The 16,997-nt window shown below is 37.3% G+C and overlaps 4 protein-coding genes across 4 annotated transcripts; 3 read left to right on the top strand and 1 right to left on the bottom strand.

The window, feature by feature from the left end:
- Nucleotides 1–2,096: 2,096 nt before the first annotated feature.
- Nucleotides 2,097–6,573, top strand: LOC113346817 (bromodomain-containing protein 9-like). Its single transcript, XM_026590343.1, has 9 exons — nucleotides 2,097–2,665; nucleotides 3,141–3,186; nucleotides 3,282–3,360; nucleotides 3,451–3,496; nucleotides 3,576–3,674; nucleotides 4,590–4,658; nucleotides 4,735–5,092; nucleotides 5,175–5,332; nucleotides 5,518–6,573. Exons 1-9 carry the CDS (start codon nucleotides 2,147–2,149, stop codon nucleotides 6,316–6,318), a joined length of 2,175 nt encoding a protein of 724 aa, XP_026446128.1. The 5' UTR covers nucleotides 2,097–2,146; the 3' UTR covers nucleotides 6,319–6,573.
- A 365-nt stretch (nucleotides 6,574–6,938) lies between these two features.
- Nucleotides 6,939–10,124, top strand: LOC113346816 (protein RKD5-like). Its single transcript, XM_026590342.1, has 4 exons — nucleotides 6,939–7,223; nucleotides 8,402–8,610; nucleotides 8,914–9,131; nucleotides 9,594–10,124. The coding sequence occupies exons 2-4, from the start codon at nucleotides 8,496–8,498 to the stop codon at nucleotides 10,086–10,088; spliced, it is 828 nt and encodes a 275-aa protein (XP_026446127.1). The 5' UTR covers nucleotides 6,939–7,223; nucleotides 8,402–8,495; the 3' UTR covers nucleotides 10,089–10,124.
- Nucleotides 10,125–10,367: 243 nt separating this feature from the next.
- LOC113346815 (glycosyltransferase family 92 protein At1g27200-like) lies at nucleotides 10,368–12,150 on the bottom strand. Its single transcript, XM_026590341.1, has one exon. It carries the CDS (start codon nucleotides 12,093–12,095, stop codon nucleotides 10,395–10,397), a length of 1,701 nt encoding a protein of 566 aa, XP_026446126.1. The 5' UTR covers nucleotides 12,096–12,150; the 3' UTR covers nucleotides 10,368–10,394.
- A 3,711-nt stretch (nucleotides 12,151–15,861) lies between these two features.
- Nucleotides 15,862–16,489, top strand: LOC113350632. The gene is made up of 2 exons (XM_026594767.1): nucleotides 15,862–15,931; nucleotides 16,014–16,489. Exons 1-2 carry the CDS (start codon nucleotides 15,862–15,864, stop codon nucleotides 16,487–16,489), a joined length of 546 nt encoding a protein of 181 aa, XP_026450552.1.
- The last annotated feature ends 508 nt before the right edge of the window (nucleotides 16,490–16,997 follow it).

Below are 16,997 nucleotides of genomic sequence, written 5' to 3'. Positions count from 1 at the left end.
CATCGAGTCTCTTACCACCCGATCTCAATAGCCTTGAAGTTTCGAAACCTTTAATAGACTTGGTCTTCCACGATATATTCCAAATGCATATATGGCATGTAACTTGGAACTTGGAAGATGTCGTTATAAAATCTTCTTTAAGATGAAATGAAGTCGTTTGCGTACGCTTAAAACAAGTCTTATAGTGGAAGAATTTCATCTTCCAAATTTTATACCAACTCACCACTTCGAATAGACCATGAAAGTTCATTTCTAGTGGTAAGGCTTCCAAAGCGACAAGAGAAAAAATGATGAGCACCATTTGGATTGATACTCCAGATAATTTATGTCGAGCGTTAATCTAGGCGAAGCTCAACATCAATTGGATTAGCGTTCTCTCTCAGAGTGTTTGATCTACAACAACTTCAAACAGATTAACGTGGTTTCGTATAACGTGTGAAATTGGCGTTCACCGCTATTTGGATTAGTGTATTTGAATAATGTAGTGTCATTTGGATTTCCACTTTCTTTTGGATTTCAAGGTCTCTTCCATAATATCTTTGAAGGCGGTTCACAAAATGTATCGAATACTCCTACTTGGAAGCAATTAAACTTGATATTACACACTTTTTACAAGCTTAATTGGAATTGTTGGAGCGAGTGCTCGGTTGAACACACATGTATTTTATGTGAAGTCTATTTTCAAATTTAAATGCCAAAACTACTTCTTTATTTATAGCCTACCAAAGTCTGCTTCGGTCTAGTTTATATCAGTGATAGAGTCTTAGGAATAATTAAGTTACTCATTAAGATTGAAGATCGCATGAAGACATAATGTTGAATAACTTCATCAAAGGTTAGTAATGAAGATTGATTTTCCTTTCATAACCTTTTCCCTTGTATGCAACTCCTCATCAACTTCTTCAATATCTATATTAGCTTTAATATCTCCCCAAGGAATATAAATTTTGTTACTAAAGATTTTCATATCGTATTGTTGGGCAACAATCTTTGTGTGTTTCTTCATTCTTCCCTTTCATAGGTTTAGCAAACCTAACATCTTGCAGATCATTGAGTCATTCTCTTGTCTTTACTCCCTCTGTAACCTTTGAGTTCATAGCAACTATCACATCAATTCATTGACCTAGAAAATTAGTCTTAACTTCTTCAAACTTAAAATCGGTAAATCAACATCCGATCCTCAAGTTTTCCTAATACATTTCATTAAGGATTTCCGTTATTATATTGCCAGCTTCAGTTTTTCTTGTAACGGCTAAAGGCGCAAGGTATGTATTTGATGAAACATGAGCTCTTAGCTTAACCGTGAATACAAAAGATTGTTTAATACCATTAGTATTAAGATGCATCCCAGAAGGATTGGGATGAGGAATCACCATCTCTGATCACCGAGGTGATAAAAATTTATGACATTTTTTAAAAGAAACCTTAGCAGCATGGACAACATGGGAGATCATACGACGCCGAAAAAGAATTTTTGTTTTTTCCTCTGATTTTCAATTATCTATTTGTTCTTTGATTTTTCCAGTTTTAAAATACAAATGTATCCAGATTCATCCAGTGTTGTTTTTGCATTCAGCGCATTTTGGCGTAGATCATAGGGTCATACGAAGTTCAAATGCCATATTGTTTGTTTGCTTATAACCGAAATTAATTGCACTCCGCAACATGAAGTTATAAACCATCAGAAAAACACTGATATCCTCCTGGAAATATATGTATTTTGCACCCTTAATATTTTTTTACTAGTTCTTTCGTTTTAGATGGCCTATCATTATTGTGTACTTTTTGCTATGGTTCTTCCCATGTAGAAGGTCTTACCATTATCTGTGCTTTTGCTATAGTTTCTTCTTCCATGTAGTCAATTTATACGTAAAACTCTACAAAAAAAAAAAAAAGGAAAAAAGAAAAATCCACCCCGCAACGCATTGGCCGGTATGAATATCAACAACCAATGGTATCGGCATCTTTACGGTTTATACAGCTACCATGTAGTTCGTGTGACTTATCACGTGCCAACGAGAATTTCATTTTTAAACTGAAAATGGAAAAAACCCAAAATTTCTGTAATAAAAAAAATAATACAAAATTACCCCCTGTTTTGTAGAGAGAGAAGGAGAAGAGAGAGAGAGAGAGTAGAAGCAGCAAAATGGGTAAGATAGTGGAGAAGACGAAGAAGAAGAAAGGAAGACCATCTCTATTAGATCTCCAGAAGAGAAAACAACTTGAGGAAAAGAAACAACAAAATTCTAAACTTAGGCGCCAAAAACAAAACTCAATTTCACATATCAAAACTCCAATTCAACATACAACACCTAACCCTAAATCTCATTCTAATCGTCGATCTACTCGTAGAAACCCAACTACTACTGATGCCAATTTAGTTACTAAATATTCTGAAGAAGATGAAGAAGATGATGAAGAAAATGATGAGGAGGATGAGGATGATGAAGATGAAGATGATGAGAACAAGACAAAGAGGGAAAAAAAACTTAATCTTGTTCTTCAATCAACACCACCTTCGAAAAATAAAAAATCATCTGTCAATTCACCTGATTTACAGTTTAATCCTTACGCTTACAATTCAGATGATGATGATGAAAACGGTGAAACCCCATTCAAGAAACGAAAAATCAATGCTGCTGATCATCACAATTCTTCTGAAAAGGTGATCAAATTTTCTTCTGTTCTATTTGTGTGAAGAAAATTAGTTTCCTTTGTCTAGAATTTTTTCTGGGTATTTAAATTTGCAGATCAAGTTTTTTTTTTATGTATAGGGCAACCAAAAAGCGCCATTTATTTTTTCAATTTTTCGTTATTATCGTTGAAGTTCGAACCTTTTTCTTAGGCAGTCGTTAAATTTGGAAACTTCTTGTCTATTTAATTCCTTTTTTTTCAAATAACTTTATTTTTCGGGAGTGGGTTTCCCGAATCGGAAGCTCTAAAAGCATTTGACTCGGTCAAGTTATCGGTAATTTGAGCTAATGTACTGTGCGTTGATTTCCCATAATCTTGCTTTATTCAGATTGATTTTTTCTTTTTTTGTTTTCAAGTTTGTCTCTTCTGTAATAAGTTAGCTTCCCCGTTATTTTCTTTTATTTTTATCCAACTCTTGCCTCTAGTGACTGGATTTATTTTTGCAGGAAGAGAAACCAAACCCAACATTGAAGGCTAAGGAAACTTTTTCAGGTTAGTTTCTCAATGCCCTTTACAGCGAGAAGAGACTTTAGTAGTTTTATTGGAACCTTAGTTAACACTGTTTGTTTCGTTTTATTTGTTGGAAGGCACTATATTGGAGTCTGGGTCCACAACACCTTTACCGGAGCAAGCATTGTTGGTGTTTATCCTTGACAGGCTTCAAAAGTTTGTGTTCTCCTCTTGATGAGATTTACTCTGCTTTTGTTTTTTCAATTTTTGGTTTGGGTGTTGATGGGTGATGTTGTGCAAATGTAGGAAAGACACTTATGGTGTGTACGCAGAACCTGTAGACCTCGATGAGGTAGTTTTCAGAGCATTCTGTGTAGTTTATTGACATTTGATCTGTAGGTTTTGCTGATGTGGGCTTCGTTTTTATGCAGCTTCCTGATTATCTTGAAATCGTAGATGAACCAATGGATTTTGGAACAGTTAGGAAGAAATTGTCTAGTGGAGCTTATAGTTGCTTAGAACAATTTGAGGTTGGTGGTTGTAACACATCAGTTATTGTTTCGCATCATGGAAAATTTACGCTTTCTAGTTTTAGCATGTTGGCGTGTCTTGGTTCAGTTCTTAAACTGCATCACAAAAAACTTTGTTAGGATGGTTTACTTATTAATTATCCAAATATATGGTTACTGCTGTGGCTCCTGTAGTATGCTTTATACATGCGAAGTTTGGCAAACTTGAACTCTATTTTTCCTCCCATTTTTCTATCCAAATAAATCATGATCCAACTATTCTCAGTGCCACTGGCTCTTGTATTTTATTGTTAAAACTTTTCCTTTGTGAGCAAAAGATGGACGTACAAATATGTGGATGAGAATCTACTGTCTTGGGTTATGAGATGGTATCACAGACTGATGCTATCTGTGAGTTCCTAGAATGTTGTTGCCTATGCTTCAGAGGAAATCCTTGTTGACTGTTCATTATTGGATGCATTCTTGTAGGAATGTATTTTATAGTTGGTATATACAACGTACAATCTAAAAACGCATTTCTAGAAATTTACATAATAACTAGCTATCTCATATCTGTCCGTTCTGTTCTGTTCAAGTACTTGCTTAAAGAGTGGAATAAGCAGTGCTAAGATATTTCAGCAATCTGCTGTATTTTGTTCTCCTGAACTCCTGGATATCTTATGTGTCTGAACTATCTTCATGAAATTGCTATAGTTCTTTTAGTCTCATCTCAAATCTGAAATCTCTTATATAAGTTTCTTTCTTGTTGCTTTCCTAGCATTTGCTTTTTTTTATTTGTTTAATTTCTCCTTGCTTTCCTTGGCGAAAGTAATCTGGTTAAGAACCATTGTTCAAGTATTGGCTCCTTTGATGCTCCAAAACGGTGTACATGCTTCACTTGGTGGACTAATATTTTCTTATTATTTTATCCTGCAGAAAGATGTCTTTCTAATATGTTCAAATGCGATGCAGTATAATTCATCGGACACGGTTTACTTCCGTCAGGTATATTTTTGTTTTAATTGCATGTGTCAAATTTGACTGTTGTGTTTTTATCCTTAATTATCCTGTTGTTTCTCAGGCACGGTCCATACAAGAGTTAGCAAAGAAGACCTTTGAGAACTTAAGACAGGACAGTGATGATAACGAACCAGAACAAAAAGTTGTAAGGAGGGGTAGACCTCCCTTAAAGAACCTGAAAAAGCAATTCATCAAGCTCTCCTCCGAGCGTGCTGGATCTGAGTTTTCAGATACAACTGCAGTTCCTGGTAGAGATAACAGTACATGGTTTAATTCATATGATTTGAGAAAAGGCCCTCTTCCAGATAATTCTAGCCTTGATGATGGCTCAGGAAGGGTTTCTCACAGTACTCGAAACAATGAAGCTCATATTAATTTCGCAGCGGAGCAAAAAACTGATTGGAACGAGGAATTTCCAGGTTTGTGCCTAGTCCTGCTTGCCTGTCACTCTCTTGTTCTATTTTGCAAGGAAAGTTTGATCCATTTTCTTTTGATTCACAGATTATACATTAAAGGGGCTCTCTATGAAGTTCGGAAAGAAGCATTTTGTTTTAGATGAGAACCGTCGTAACACTTATAAGAACTCGTATTCAGCAGCGGGTGGAAACGAGCTATCACTGTTTGCTACCTTCGATGGAGAAAAGAGACATCTAATGGCTGTAAGTATGCAGTGAAAGTAATTTTGCCAAGTATATGTGTTTATTAATAGGAAAATAAAGGTAGTTTGGAGGAAGGAGAAAGCTATACCCCAACCTTATAGAAAGATGTTATTACTGTTCTTAATGTTTGTGTATTCTGTTTATCGTTTATATTCTTAGAGCTAAGCATCTTCTGAATGCAACAGGTGGGAATTCACACTGAACATGGATTTTCTAGAAGTTTGGCTAGATTTGCAGCAAATCTTGGCCCAGTAGTCTGGAAAGTCGCATCCAAGAAGATTGAAAAGTCATTGCCCGGTGGAATAAAGTTTGGTCCTGGATGGGTTGGAGAAAACGACACGCCACCCAAACAAGCTCCATTATTAGTGCCCTCATCACAGTCATTGCCGCTTCAGTCTCCTATATGTCAATCTACTAATTCATCTCCTTGTACGCGTACTGTTGGTGCTACAGGAGAAAGATCATTGTTGAAGCCAGAACCTTCAGGTAACTCCTCGTCGGATGTCCTTCCGAACAGAACTTTCGCTTCATCATCGTCGGATGGTGGGCTTAATTTGATCAACAGTGGCAGTGGTGGGATGAGGCCAAACCCTCAATTTCAGATTCATCAGAGTGCTGGATTTAAGCACCCTATCAATGGGGTTAATGGTGCACATGGATTCAACTTAACAGCCTGTCAGATGAATAAAATGATTAGACCAACTCGATCCCAGCAAATAACTACAGAAGCTCCAACAAATTCTCAAACGGAAGATTCAGTTTCCAGGAGCAGCAGTCACTTTGTCCAGTCAATACCTGCAACAACTCATTTGGAGAAAACATCAGGTACGATAGATTCAAGCAGATGTATACAGAGACTGCCCTCAATGCACAAGAAAACGGAATCAGTGCCTCCTGACCTGAATGTCAGATTCCAGTCTCCTGGCTCTCCAAGTCCTGGTGTGCGAGTTGATTCACCGCAGCCAGATTTAGCATTACAGCTCTGAACTTGTAATCTTGAGAAGTTGGCAGTATCAAAAGCTGCTGCAATTGGTGTTGCTTGTAAGAGAATTTGGAAGAGCCACAACATGTAGAACTCCCCAATAATGTATGTTCATGTATTAGTGTAGGTGTTGGAGAGAGGTTTCGTACAGATTAATGTATTCTAATTGATTGCGGGTTTTTAAAGACAAATAAAACCCATTATGTAACATTTTCACATCTTTTGGATCATCAGTGGAAACAGAAGAATTCTGTTAATATCTGGGAAACCCTGAGAAACTAGATTTTAACTTGTTTTCATTTTCTAGCTCAAATCAGCAATGCACATCCGCACCCAAAATATAGATCTTGTTTACCCCACCCGAACAAGAATGGCAAGTCTATGCAAATCTTTATTTGTGTGATCCATGGGCCCTAACCCGACTTTAAAATGATTGAAAAACTACAGAAATAGAAAATGTTTTAGGGCAAGTTTTAGGGAAACTTTTGTTTGTCAGATATATGTACACCAGGAAAGGACTATGTATGACCTAAAGTGGACCCTAAGAAAAAAATTCAATCTCTCCACTAGATTTCCAAGTACAAGAAAAATAAGAAAAAACCCTCTTTTCTATTTTCAGGTTTAATTACTCTCTTTGTAACAGTCTGTGTTCTCTTCCTCTCTTCTCTATCTGAAATGTTCAGACTGTTTCCTTTTGAGTGAAAAAAAATTGATTCTTACTTAAATGAGAGCTTCAGTTTTTCTTATCTGGGGTTCTTCTTAGAAACTGATTTTGAGTGACGATTTAGGTGACAGAGATAGATGGTTTCTGATTAATATTTTTCTTTTGCTCTTTTCTACATGCATTTGCTGATAACGAATCACTTGTTGTGTTCCTCTTTCTTTTGATACAATCTTTCCCGTTTCAAGGTATATAAATCGTTCCCCCCTTCTATTGCTTTTGTTTCCCTTTTTTGTTCTTGTTATTGATTGAGTTTGAGTTTGTCTATTTCTGTGTTCGCATGAATAGATAAAGAGTTTAGTTTCTAAAATCATTAGAGATTCATTATGCCTTTTTTGATATTTTTCGATTTAGGTATTAGATTTCATTGCATGTTAGAGAAACACCACCTTTTAGTTTGATTTGGCTATATCTTGATTTGTGTTGTGCTTTTCGTTGGTTAAGATGGAAAGGAAATGCAATTGTGACGATGACATTTGAAAACCATTTTGACCAAAGATTTGAGTACTATGCTGTGTTTATTGTTGAGATTAGGGTTTTAGTTTGATTATTCCTATGTGGTTAAGTTCTGACTAAGGAGGTCTTATTTTTGGCTTCATTTGGAGCAACTATCACCTGATGCGTTGGATTAAGGTGGTGGAACTTGTTGCATGGAAGTTTGATTGATGAATGCAATTTTTGTAAAACTAGGAGTAGAAATCATTTCTGGAGTCTGGATTGATCATAAGATAATTTCAATTTTCTGGAATATGCTGCATGAATATGTATTGATGTTTTGAATCATTTGGGTACTGCTATTGTCTCCCGATGCTAGCTGGCGTTAAGAAACCCGAGTGTATGTCCTACGGGCATGTACCCAACTCTTGGTTTGTGAATGGCACTGTATCTCCTTGTTCAATGAAACCATTATACAATTTTGGTGTTTTAGAGATGATAATTGCACAGCTGAATTGATCGTTTCAAGTGATTGTCCTTTATAGTTTCTCTGTCATTTACATTAATTTCCTCAAGTTTTTATCCAAATTGGTCGCTACTTTACCCTACATGTACAAGTAGTTATCTTTATTTCTCAGACATTTTTGTTGTCATCATAGAGTATCCTTTTATAGGAAAATTGATGTGCCTACTGTGAATAGCCGGTACGTTAAAACCAGCAATGGATTTCCAAGCATCATTTGGTAATGCCACTTAACACCAACGCTGTCGACCCTACCACTTTTATGTAAAAGGAGGCACTGATCCCTTTTTATGTTTTGTATCGCACGGTAGAATTACTTGATGACATTCTGTGGAATTAACTATTAATGTGAGATATTTACGAATTACTTTTCCTCATCATCTAATTTGTTTTATTTTACTTCCCAAGTTGGAATTTTCCCCGAATTGGCTAATGAAGTTCAAAATGATTTCCAATTGGGATTGAGAAGATTATAAGGACGGGTACTAGAATTCTGAAGACAATGTGTGAAGCGAAGGAAGTTTGTACACTGAATTCAACTAGAAAGGTCCATTCTTTTGATCTGAATTGTCTTCCTGAAGATTCGGATGAAGAACAGACAGACAAAAGTGTACCAGGTCAGAAATATCTCTAGATACTCTAATAGTATGCTATGAATGAGAATGCAGTGTATATCAACATAATTTGGATTTTTTTGTGCCGTTAGCACAGATGAGAAGTTTTAGCTACGCACCATCACTTACACAGACCACTGAAGCACTTTTTGGTTAGCGAAGGTTACTATAAACTTTTAAATAGTCCAGAACCTACTCTAAAGGAACACCATTTCAACTTTTTTTATGTGCTTTTCAGTGGTTTTTTGTTTCAGATTTTTGACAAACTTGATCTTTAAATTCTTTTATTGGCAATGGGGATTGCAGATAAAAAGGTGAGGAGAAGAAAGAGGGCGGCGCCAGCAGACATAGCTAAAATTACTATGGATGATCTTGTCAAGTACTTTGATGTTACAATCAATGAAGCTGCAAATAGTCTGAATGTTGGACTCACGGCACTCAAGAGGAAGTGCAGAGAACTTGGAATTCCTCGATGGCCGCATAGGAAGATCAAATCCCTTGGCACCCTCATCCATAATCTTCAGGTGCCCTACTCCTCTTCTTTTCCTCCCTATGTCTGTTCAGTTGGCATAAAAAAACTATGCAATAGTGGTACATCATTGATATATAGTTTAAATTTTTTATACAGCGTATCTCCTTATGTTACGGAATACATTGGTAAACTATGGTTAGTTATGCTAACATTGCCTGTTGATGTAATGGCAACATGACATGGAGACGAACCTGTTCTAATGAAACGAGAGAAACATCATATGTTTATGTACATCATTGACTTTCATAGGGCTTAGATAGAGATTACTAAAGTGAACCGCGACTGTTTGCAGAGCACAATGGATTTTCATTCATATGATTGGCATAAAAATGATAAACCCGCTACTTGTATGAATATTAAGCATGAAATTGGCGCCAATAATCTGCATACTTGGACTTGGAACACACGTTTGCAAATTGTTTAATGACAATCATACTTTTTTAACTTTTTACAGGAAGAAGCGGAGAGACAGGAGCAAGTTAGTAAAGCTGCAGCATTGGCAGTGGTGAGAAGGCAGAGGATGTTGGAGAGTGAAAAAGAATATATAGAGAAGAAACCTTTTGTGCAGTTACAAACTGAGACCAAGAGATTCAGGCAAGATATTTTTAAGAGAAGACACATAATTAAAGCTAAGAACAACACTGTCAAAAAAACCAGAAAGAGAAGAAAAAGAAAGAGCATCAACAACATCACTAACATCAGCCACCAAAACACCAGCACCACCAACAACAACAACAATAGCAACAACACTGAAGACAACAGCAGCAACAACAGTAATAGCACCCGCTGGGCTAATGACAACAACATTAACAATAGCACCACTACTGCTACCAACAACAACACGAATACCACAACCAGCAACAAAAGCAGAAGCAGTAGCAGTAGCACCGACAGCACTAAAACTACATATTATCAGTTTATACCATCAGCAACTTCAGTGGGCATATAGTTATAGAAGGAGAGGAAGAAAAAGTAAACAACTCTTCGATTGAACTATTTAACTTTAGAAGTCGGTTACAAATGTTAATATATAAACTTTTATCTTCATATGCATGCCTACTGTTGTGTGTTAGAAATTGCAAAATTCAAGTTAATTATCGGTCCTTTTTTCTGTAAACCGTCTGTATGATTCCCATCATCAATATGGAAAGCAGGCAGGATCTGACCAGTGCCGATAGTACAGCCAAATTCAGCTCCAAGTAATCATCCATGTATGTACACCTTGACAATTAACATGTATGTATGTATGTACACCTTAGGCATCTTGCCAAACCATTTTATGCCCCTCGGAAGAAACCAGCCCAAACCATTTTTGAGTGAGCATTTTCAGGCCCGTATCTTCGACCTCGCAGAACCGTGTACCCCAATCTTTTGGCTCAACTGGTTCGAATCCTAAACCTGGGGTCCGATCCTTGGACATTGGGTTCACCGGGTCTGTCCAATCTGCAACGTAAGCGGACACTCTTCTTTTAAACTTTGCTTGAAATTCTGACCACGCTTGATACTTGTAATGATTAACCACCGCATCTCTAGATGACATTTTTCTCCCATGAAACCCATCTTTTAACTCAAAATGGTGTATCACATTATACAAAGATGTATCAATCGCATCTAGTAATACAATCGATTTATGCCTGTTCAATATCCGTCTTCTACATGTGTATCCTTGAGTAACTCCCTCAACCGGGTGTACTTTCTGATTAGACGGACCAAATTCATAACAAAAAATCTCTACTTGACCAATTTTCTGAAACGGCAATGAAGAGATATTACTCGGCAATAAAGATGTCAACATATCAGCTGATGGTTCTAATGTATCTACCCATTTTGGGGAAAATACATACTCATCAATATCAGTGTACATCATCCATGTACAAGAATCTCGAGAACGTATAGCGGAATGTGAGAAACCAGCTTCTTGTGTCTTAGGCCAAGGCCAAAATATTACCTCAATATCAACATTATAATCTCCTCCGAGTCCGTCAACAACATTTTGCAAACCATCTTCACTATCATTATCATAAAATATAAACTTGTCAATTCCTAGTTTTGAATGATAAATAACCCATTCTCTCAAAAACTTACTCACATTGTACACCATAGTAGACGCACATAATAGTTTCTTTTCTGGACGCATTAAATTACGTGCAGGAGGTGTGTAATATGCGATGGATGGAACAACCCAGTCTTTTACTTGGAGGGAAACTCTGATCTTCTCATCTCCTAAACCAAGAATTTCTGTCTCGGTTGGGTGCAAACAACGAAATACCTCCTGCGAAGAACTTGTAACAGATGTTATGGCAGTGTTACTACTATTAACACCGCTACTGAATAAGCATTTAAACTCCGACGGAGTTTTGTTAATTGCTACATGATTCTTGTTAACTCCTTTAACGAATAGAATTACGTCTTCATCGGTAGAGAAAGAATCATAGCACACAGAAATATTCCATGAAAATACCTTCTTCTTCAATGACTCGTCTGATGATAAATAATAATAATCTTCTGGTGATGTCGTAAGAATTGGCGGGTGAATTGATTTCAAATCACGTAAGTTCTCCGGGATAATACACTTGAATATCTTAGCTCCAGAAGAAGGTAAAACTCCTGTGGATTTAGCTGGGGAAGTCGAATTATTTTGGAACAAACAATAAATATTATCATAAAAATCTAATGATGAAAATTGGTTATGATCAGGTGAAACCAAAACCAAAACTTCAAAATCAGGTATGATCACCGAATCATGGACTCGATTTCGCTGTTCTGGAAAAACTTCAGCAGCATCCTTCCGTTCACTACTGGAAGGCTCCTGAGTAATTGAAATTGTGTTTTGCAGATTACGTATGAGTTCTTGATTGAAATTTGCTCGAGAATATTGATCGATAGAAAAAAGGATCAATACGCATATAATAATGGAGCAAATACAGAGAAAACATAGTCTGACTTTTCTAAACATCTTTTCGAAACGAAATACAGAGAAGCAGAGAAACAGAGGGGTGATGTGATGAATGAGATGGTTTATCAGGCTTGGTGATAGTTTTTAGTTTCTAGTAGGATTTTATTAACCAGCTAATTGATTCCTATTGGTATTTTGAATATTCAAATCCGGACTAGGATTGGACTTTTGTAAGTAAATGAGGTGTCCTGATGAGTATCTGAATCGTGCCCTCCTTGTCTGACCGAGCAAGCCAGATTGAGAAGCAGGCGTGAGTGGATATTAGGAGATTCAAGACAGATTAAAGAGGGTCCATTACTCCAGTTCCATGAAGTAACTGACATTCTGACGGCCAAGATTATACTGAAGTTGACATCTTAGCAGCCATAATGGTTGGTTTATGGTGCTGCAGGGACAACAATTTTGAAGTAGTAGCACCACATCTAAGTTTTCCTTAATTAAGAATAAGATAAGTATCCCAGTGAGAATCTAAATTAGGTGGCTAAGTCCTAACCTTCAAGTGGTTGTTAGCAACTAACTTAAAGAGTCCCACAAAAGTATTTTTCTTATCAAAACTGGATTAAAAAAATTGGCTGCTAACGATCTTGGGATGCTCCGTGCGGGACGGATATGTGATACATTAGGGGAGGTGTGCTTAGGGGTGAGCATTTCGCCCGTAATTCACGGATTTAACCGGGATCAACTGTATTTTTTGGGGATGGTTGCCCAAACCGTTCACTAATGAACCGGATGCGGATGTAATTTTTGGAATTCAACGGATTACGGATTGGGTCGGATGCAATCTTGAAAATCCACTGGACATCCATAACCGTTAGATTAAAGAATTTATATAGTTTTTGGAAGATATATAGAAAGATTTAGAATTCTTAAGGTGTTTGCTTGGAGTGTTGTTCATGGCACTTTATATTTATATACATATATAGAATGTGTAGAATCTATAAGAAGTCGTTTATGTTGGTTTTATTTTTTCATTATACTAATATATAATTAAAACAAATCCATTGGATAATCCGTACCCAATCCGTTCATCCGTGCATCCATTGGATGTTGGATTGGATGCGGATGTCAAATTTGAAATTCGTAATTAATTGGATTGGATGCGGATGAGGTAAAAACCGGTCTGTACCGACCCATGCTCTCACTCCTAGGTGTGCTTCTTGAAAGCGTTCAAGATAGTGGTGCTTTTGAAACACTACACCACGCGGCATAACTAAATTTAATAGCAGAAACAGAAACTGCCCTATAATTCGTTGGATTACCGCCGAAGGAGTGTGATAGCCACGCGTGTGTCTATGGAAGAATGACTTTTTGGGGACCATGGTTCTATTTTTAGTAAGACATTTGAAGTATATCTAGGTCACCCCTTATCTAGATATTTATATTAATACCTAAACTACCCTCCTGATTAATTTTGGGTAATGATTAGTGAAATGATTAAGCTAAAGAAGTAGAATTATTGAGAGAGTAAAATTAGAGAAGATGAAGAAGAAAAACAAGGAAAATATTTTTTTTTTCCAATTCACTAAGCTTGAGTATTCAATTGATGATAGCTCATCTGATTCTTCATCTCCATCCTCTCCTAGAGTATTAGTTAATCTTCACAATGATCTAGATATGAGTTATTTCTTAGATGGTGAATGTATTCTTCCACAAACTCAATCTCAAGATGAAAATGATGGATTTTACCAACCACAACCGGAGGAAGAATATTTGGGTACTCAAGTATGCTTCAAACTTAGATGATGGTGGTTGAATTGGTCCAAGTATTCATAAAACTGTAAATTTTTATAAAAAATTCCTGCTAGGTTCAGGTAGTTCGGTTACCAAGTGTGAAGAACAGGTAACCGAACACGGAGTTCGGTTAATAAATGTCAAGAACATATAACCGAACACGGAGTTCGGTTAATAAATGTCAAGAACATATAACCGAACACGCAGGTAGCCGTACTTTAGTAATAAGATTTATAGAGGTATGTTCGGTTAGTTCGCAAACTTCAACGCAACCAAGTTCCCAACCGAACTGCAGGTTAAAAGTAACCTAGTATTAGAAGTTCGGTTGGTTCACAAACTTCAATATATTTTGCGAATCAACCGAACTGGGCTTATATATGCATATATGCAATTAGGAAAACGTTCGGTTACTACGAAATTTATATCTTGGCGAATTAGGTAGAGTTCGGTTACGAAGTTTCAAAGGTAGAGTTCGGTTATAAAGAAAACTTAACATTTTTGCGAACGAACCGAAATTTTGGATTTCTCATTATTTTCGTAAACTAAAGTTCGGTGATATCCTTATTTTGCGAAGGAACCGAACTTATGGACTTGGGTTGTTCTAATACAAGGAGTTCGGTTAAGAAAAAAATAATTCGTGATAACCGAACTTTTTGCGACGAAACCGAACGTTTTGCGACGTAACCGAACTTTTCTCTGAAAAAAAACTCCATTAAACCTCTTTGCAACTTCCATTTTCAACTCATTTTGATGATTACTTCTCATTTATTGAACCAAAAACGAATGACAAGTAATGAGTTTGTGAGAATATATTTGTTAATGTTTTAAATTAATATAGAGGTGGTGGTGGTTGGTGGTGGTGCTAATCGGAGGTGGTGGTGGTAATCGGTGGTTGGTGGTGGTGATAATCGGAGGTGGTGGTGGTAATCAGCGTTGGTGGGCGGTGGTGGTGGGAGGAGGTTGTGGTGGTAATCGGTGGTTGGTGGTGGTGATAATCAGAGGTGGTGGTAGTGGTAATCGGCGGTGGTGGGAGGTGGTGTTGGGAGGAGGTGGTGGTTATATATATATAGGTGGTTATTAGGTTGGTTTTAAATTAAATTAAGTTAAGGATAGGTTAGTCATTTCAACGCTTTAGTACACCCCTTATAACTATAGGGAGGGTGGCCTAATAAAACCATGGTCCCCTCAAAAAAATCATGGTCCCTAAAAAATCATTCCTATGGAAGGAGAGGACACAATTTCGTTATCATTTCCACCTTGTCGGTGAGACCATGTCTGAATCAGATACTTCTAAATATATTTGTGTGGGGACCATTTTTTGTTTCTAATTGCGGCAATTCGATCTTGGTAGTTAAGAGGGCGAGAATCCTAGTAGACGTGTACATAGTTCGAGCAGTTGTGCCAGCACAAGTTAGCCTCTAGTCCAAGTCTTTAGGTGTATAGCAACTGAAGTTGTTGTAAATCCGAGTCCTGTGTATTTTGGTTATTGTAACAAGCTATGCTAACTTCCCTGTAAACTCGTTCTATTTGTTAGATTAAGATTGAATCTTTCTCTTGTAACTTGTACCTGCTACACATAAATACTCAATGAAGAAGCAAAGAGTCTACACGGTTGTGAGATTAATTTTATCTGTATATAAATTTTTTGATGGTATCTCTCTGATCCATCCTAGGACCTCTCATCTCTTCCGCATCTCTATCTCTGATTATTCATAATGGTAGAATCTACTACTCAATCCCCACCCAAAATCCTAATTCATCCCAACACAAAAATCCCATCCCCTCATTCTTCAGGAAACCCTAGGACCTTAGATCCTTATGTTATTCATCCCAGTGACAATCCTGCAACAATTTTGTTCTCTCCACTCTTGCAAGGAGATAATTATGGATCGTGGGTACGCGGTATTACCAAGTCCCTGAACGCAAAAGGGAAACTTGGCTTTGTAGACGGTTCTCTTCCTCTTCCAGATGATGAACTCTCCTATCAATGATGGAAACGTTGTGATAATCTGGTTGGAAGCTGGCCTCTCAACTCATGTCAACCCGACACACTGGAAAGCTTCTTGTATGCACCTTCCTCTCACGCTATTTGGAAAGATCTCCAGGTAAGATTCTGCATCTCCAATGCACCCATCTTGTTTAGGCTGAAATCTACTATTTCTGCTATTTGATAAAAGTCAACGTCAGTTTCCTTGTATTACACAAAAATCAAAACTCTCTGGGATCAATATGATTCCCTTGTTGCTTCCACTGAGGTATGCATTTGTGGTGCTGGGAAATCTTTACTCGAGCGCCTGGAACGTGACAGAGCTATGAAATTCCTCCAAGGCTTACAGGATCGCTTCTCTAACTTAAGAAGCCAGATCATGTTGATGGATCCATTTCCTACTGCATTGAGAATCTTCAACATGGTGCAACAAGAAGAGGAACAACAAAATATCACTGTCAGACCTCTTCCAAATATTGAATCTGCTGCCCTCAACATCAACCGGCATAATCCACAGCCTGCTCGTCCATCTCCGAGTCACAACAAACGTCCTCGACCATATTCCGACTACTGTAATCGTCATGGCCATGTCCGTGACAAGTGCTATCGTCTGCATGGTTTCCCGTCATCCTCTGCAACAATGCCAGTTGATGCTAACACTACAACTGTACCTTAGGAGTCCCAACTTATGCAACTTGCTGTTATTCCTGCGTTCTCGGTTGAACAAGATTCTCGCTTGCTTGCTCTAATCAACTCTCCAGTCGAGGATACATCGATGGAGCATCGGGTGAATTTTGCTGGTAAGCTTTTTAATACTTTTTTTCTTCTGATCCATGGTTTGTTGACACATATGTAACTCCTTTTCCTATTTTACTTTTTAATACTCATGTTAGTACTTTAATTCAAATGAAACTTCCTGATGAAACTTTCTCTACAGTCAAACACATTGGTGAAGTTGTTTTCTCACCAAGTCTAAAATTATCTAATGTTCATCATATTCCTAATTTTAAGTTTAACCTTCTCTTTGTGAGCCAATCAACTCGCTTTTTGAATTGTGTTGTCATTCTCACACACAATTCTTTTGTTTTTCAGGACCTAGTCACGAACAAAGTGATTGGTCAGGATAATCTCACCGGAGGTCTTTATCAACTCCGAGTTTCTACACTTCCAACAACATCGCACAC

Source organism: Papaver somniferum, chromosome 2, assembly GCF_003573695.1.
Source record: "Papaver somniferum cultivar HN1 chromosome 2, ASM357369v1, whole genome shotgun sequence".
Classification (NCBI taxonomy): Eukaryota; Viridiplantae; Streptophyta; class Magnoliopsida; order Ranunculales; family Papaveraceae; genus Papaver; species Papaver somniferum.
The sequence above is the reverse complement of the archived record's forward strand: the minus strand, read 5'-3'. Positions and strand labels throughout refer to the sequence as shown.

Bases quoted from the DNA above. Each gene is read 5' to 3' on its own strand.
- LOC113346817 (XM_026590343.1), top strand. From the start codon at position 2,147: ATGGGTAAGATAGTGGAGAAGACGAAGAAGAAGAAAGGAAGACCATCT. The intron at 2,666-3,140 runs GTGATCAAATTT...TTATTTTTGCAG, and splicing joins ATCACAATTCTTCTGAAAAG to GAAGAGAAACCAAACCCAAC. The intron at 3,361-3,450 runs GTTTGTGTTCTC...GTGCAAATGTAG, and splicing joins ATCCTTGACAGGCTTCAAAA to GAAAGACACTTATGGTGTGT.
- LOC113346816 (XM_026590342.1), top strand. From the start codon at position 8,496: ATGTGTGAAGCGAAGGAAGTTTGTACACTGAATTCAACTAGAAAGGTC. The intron at 8,611-8,913 runs GTCAGAAATATC...TGGGGATTGCAG, and splicing joins GACAGACAAAAGTGTACCAG to ATAAAAAGGTGAGGAGAAGA. The intron at 9,132-9,593 runs GTGCCCTACTCC...AACTTTTTACAG, and splicing joins CCCTCATCCATAATCTTCAG to GAAGAAGCGGAGAGACAGGA.
- LOC113346815 (XM_026590341.1), bottom strand. From the start codon at position 12,095: ATGTTTAGAAAAGTCAGACTATGTTTTCTCTGTATTTGCTCCATTATT.
- LOC113350632 (XM_026594767.1), top strand. From the start codon at position 15,862: ATGTCAACCCGACACACTGGAAAGCTTCTTGTATGCACCTTCCTCTCA. The intron at 15,932-16,013 runs GTAAGATTCTGC...AGTCAACGTCAG, and splicing joins CTATTTGGAAAGATCTCCAG to TTTCCTTGTATTACACAAAA.